This window comes from Micropterus dolomieu, linkage group LG04, assembly GCF_021292245.1.
Source record: "Micropterus dolomieu isolate WLL.071019.BEF.003 ecotype Adirondacks linkage group LG04, ASM2129224v1, whole genome shotgun sequence".
Lineage (NCBI taxonomy): Eukaryota > Metazoa > Chordata > Actinopteri > Centrarchiformes > Centrarchidae > Micropterus > Micropterus dolomieu.
The window spans coordinates 33904450-33906986 of NC_060153.1; the positions used below are offsets into that span (position 1 = coordinate 33904450).

General features: G+C 52.9%; 1 protein-coding gene across 1 annotated transcript in view; it reads left to right on the forward strand.

Moving 5' to 3' along the window:
- Positions 1–758, forward strand: part of LOC123970470 (LIM domain-containing protein A-like) — a 4529-nt gene extending 3771 nt beyond the window's left edge. Inside the window, exons 4-5 of the mRNA XM_046048515.1 lie at positions 61–358; positions 627–758. Coding sequence (XP_045904471.1) covers positions 61–358; positions 627–758 — 430 coding nt within the window. The remainder of the gene's footprint in view (positions 1–60; positions 359–626) is intronic.
- The last annotated feature ends 1779 nt before the right edge of the window (positions 759–2537 follow it).

The following is a 2537-nucleotide window of genomic DNA, read 5'->3' on the forward strand; positions in this document are numbered from 1 at the left end:
ACGCCCACGTTCACGCCATGGTCACGTCACGTTCATGTCAGGTTCACTCCACGTTGACAGCCACGTTCACGCCCACGTTCATGGTCACGCCACGTTCATGGTCATGCCACGTTCATGGTCACGCCACGTTGACAGCCACATTCATGGTCACGCCACGTTCATGGTCACGCCACCTTCACGCCACGTTGACAGCCACATTCATGGTCATGCCACGTTGACAGCCACGTTCACGCCCACGTTCATGGTCACGCCACCTTCACGCCACGTTGACAGCCACGTTCACGCCCACGTTCATGTTCATGGTCACGTCACGTTCATGTCAGGTTCACTCCACGTTCACGCCCACGTTCACGCCATGGTCACGTCACGTTCATGTCAGGTTCACTCCACGTTCACGCCCACGTTCACGCCATGGTCACGTCACGTTCATGTCAGGTTCACTCCACGTTCACGCCCACGTTCATGTTCATGGTCACGCCACGTTCACATCAGGCCAGGTCCAGGTCCAGGTTCACTCCGTTGCTCTCGTGTTGTTTTTATAAACAGGTTTAAATCTGAAAGCTGGTTGTTTTCACCTGTGACATCACTTCCTGCTTGTTTAAATGTTGATTGAGTCTTGTCATCAGGTCGGCGTTGATCGGGGGGGTCGGCTGAGGACGGGGAGGCTGTTGGTGCGTTTGAGGACACTCGGCCGTCTGAACGCTGATGTAGTGATGAGTTCAGACGAAGAGGACAAACAGGAGCTGATCCCGGTCTGACGGTCTGATCTGGATTCATTTCCTCTGCAGGACCCGGTCTGACTCCGGAACCGGTCTGACTCTGGACCTGGTCTGAGTCCGGACCTGGTCTGACTCTGGAGAGCAGTTTTAGACTTTCTGAAGCTGCTCGCCGACCTCCTGTTTTCTTTGTTCACGTGTGTTTCTGCAGAGCTGCACGATCAGCCAATCAGAAGACTTGGTGATGATCATCAAGCACACCACGGGCCCCGCCGGGCCCCGGGCCCCGCCGGGCCCCTGACCCTGTTCTTTTGGGAATCAGCTGTAAAATAAAAACACCCTCTCTGTCCCAGCCTCTCTTCCTTGGTGGTGGGAACTAAATACTGACGCTCAGCTTTTACACCAACGAAGAAGAACCGATGTGTCAAATGTGGCTGGGACAAACAGAGCGAGCAGCTGATTGGTTGGTTGTTGTTTAGAAGAAATAAAATTCCAAACTGACTCAGAATTTCTGTGTTTGAGCCGCTTCTTCTTCAGCGTCTTGAAATAATGAAAAATGAGCTGAGGACTGCGGGGGAGGGGGGGGGCAGGTGAAGACGGCGCTGCGGGGGAGGGGGGGGGGCAGGTGAAGACGGCGCTGCGGGGGAGGGGGGGGCAGGTGAAGACGACAGAAGCTGCTCCAGGTTGGATTTGTCGTTGCTATGGAGAGCGCTCATGACGAGGAGCTTAATCAGACGTTTCTCTGCTGACGTCAAACAAACATTTCTCCAAAGTAACCAGATTTCCTCCACGGCTGGAATCTGAAGTTATCTCAGGATTTACCCCCCCCCACGTCTGGAAACAGCTGCATTCAGGAGAGAGAGAGGAAACAGATTTTGAGGTCAGAGAGTAAATTTTTGGATCCCGACTGTTTAGTATCTGTTGCTGATGGAACCGTTTGACCTACATTAGACTGAAACGTTTCTCAGGCAGAACGTGATGAACTTTCTACTTTCAAACCGCTGTGCTAATACAGCGAGCTGACGGGGGCGCAACACGTCTTTAAAAAGTCTCGCAACCATCCAGCATACTTAAACCTGGGGACCTTCTTCATTTTAATATTTCCCAGAGTTCCCTGTGCAGTCTGGGACCCCCAGCCTGAACTCCAGGGTGACCAGCAGTCCCCGTTCACATGTTGTTCACATGTTGTTCACATGTTGGCGTGTGAGAGAGGGCAGAGCAGTGTCTGTCTGCAAGAAAAGGTCCCGGGACACCAAAGAGTAAAATATAGAAGTACTGGTCCTGCGTACTGGTCCTGCGTACTGGTGAGTACCGGCCCACTTGAATTGGTGCCAGCTGTAGTGAACAGATGTGGGGAATGAGGTTTTTTAGTGCTGAATTTACATTTATGGATGTGAAATTTGCCAAAAGAATTAATACATTTAGAATGAAGTACAACTTTTCTTTACTTTGACTCTGTGGTGGTTTTGGTGGGGGGCCAACAGGGGCCAGTGCCCCTGTACCACAGACCTTGGACCCCCCTATGGCCCCCCGCTGAACGAAAAGTAGAGCCCAGGGTACAGCAGCCCCATTGAACTGGCGGCCGCGGGCCACATCCGGCGGAAGCAACCTCCATGTGACCCGGTACGTGATCTACATGTTTTCACGATGTGTAGAGAATGGAAGTCTCTAAAGACTGAGCTGTAGGTTTACTTATCCTCAAGCACCGATCACCGCCGATCAAGGCTCAACCTGCTGACCTGCAGCCTCTCCGCTCATCTGTGTTGAGGACAGGAGGAGGAGAGGAGGGGGACAGGAGGGGGACAGGAGGGGGACAGGAGG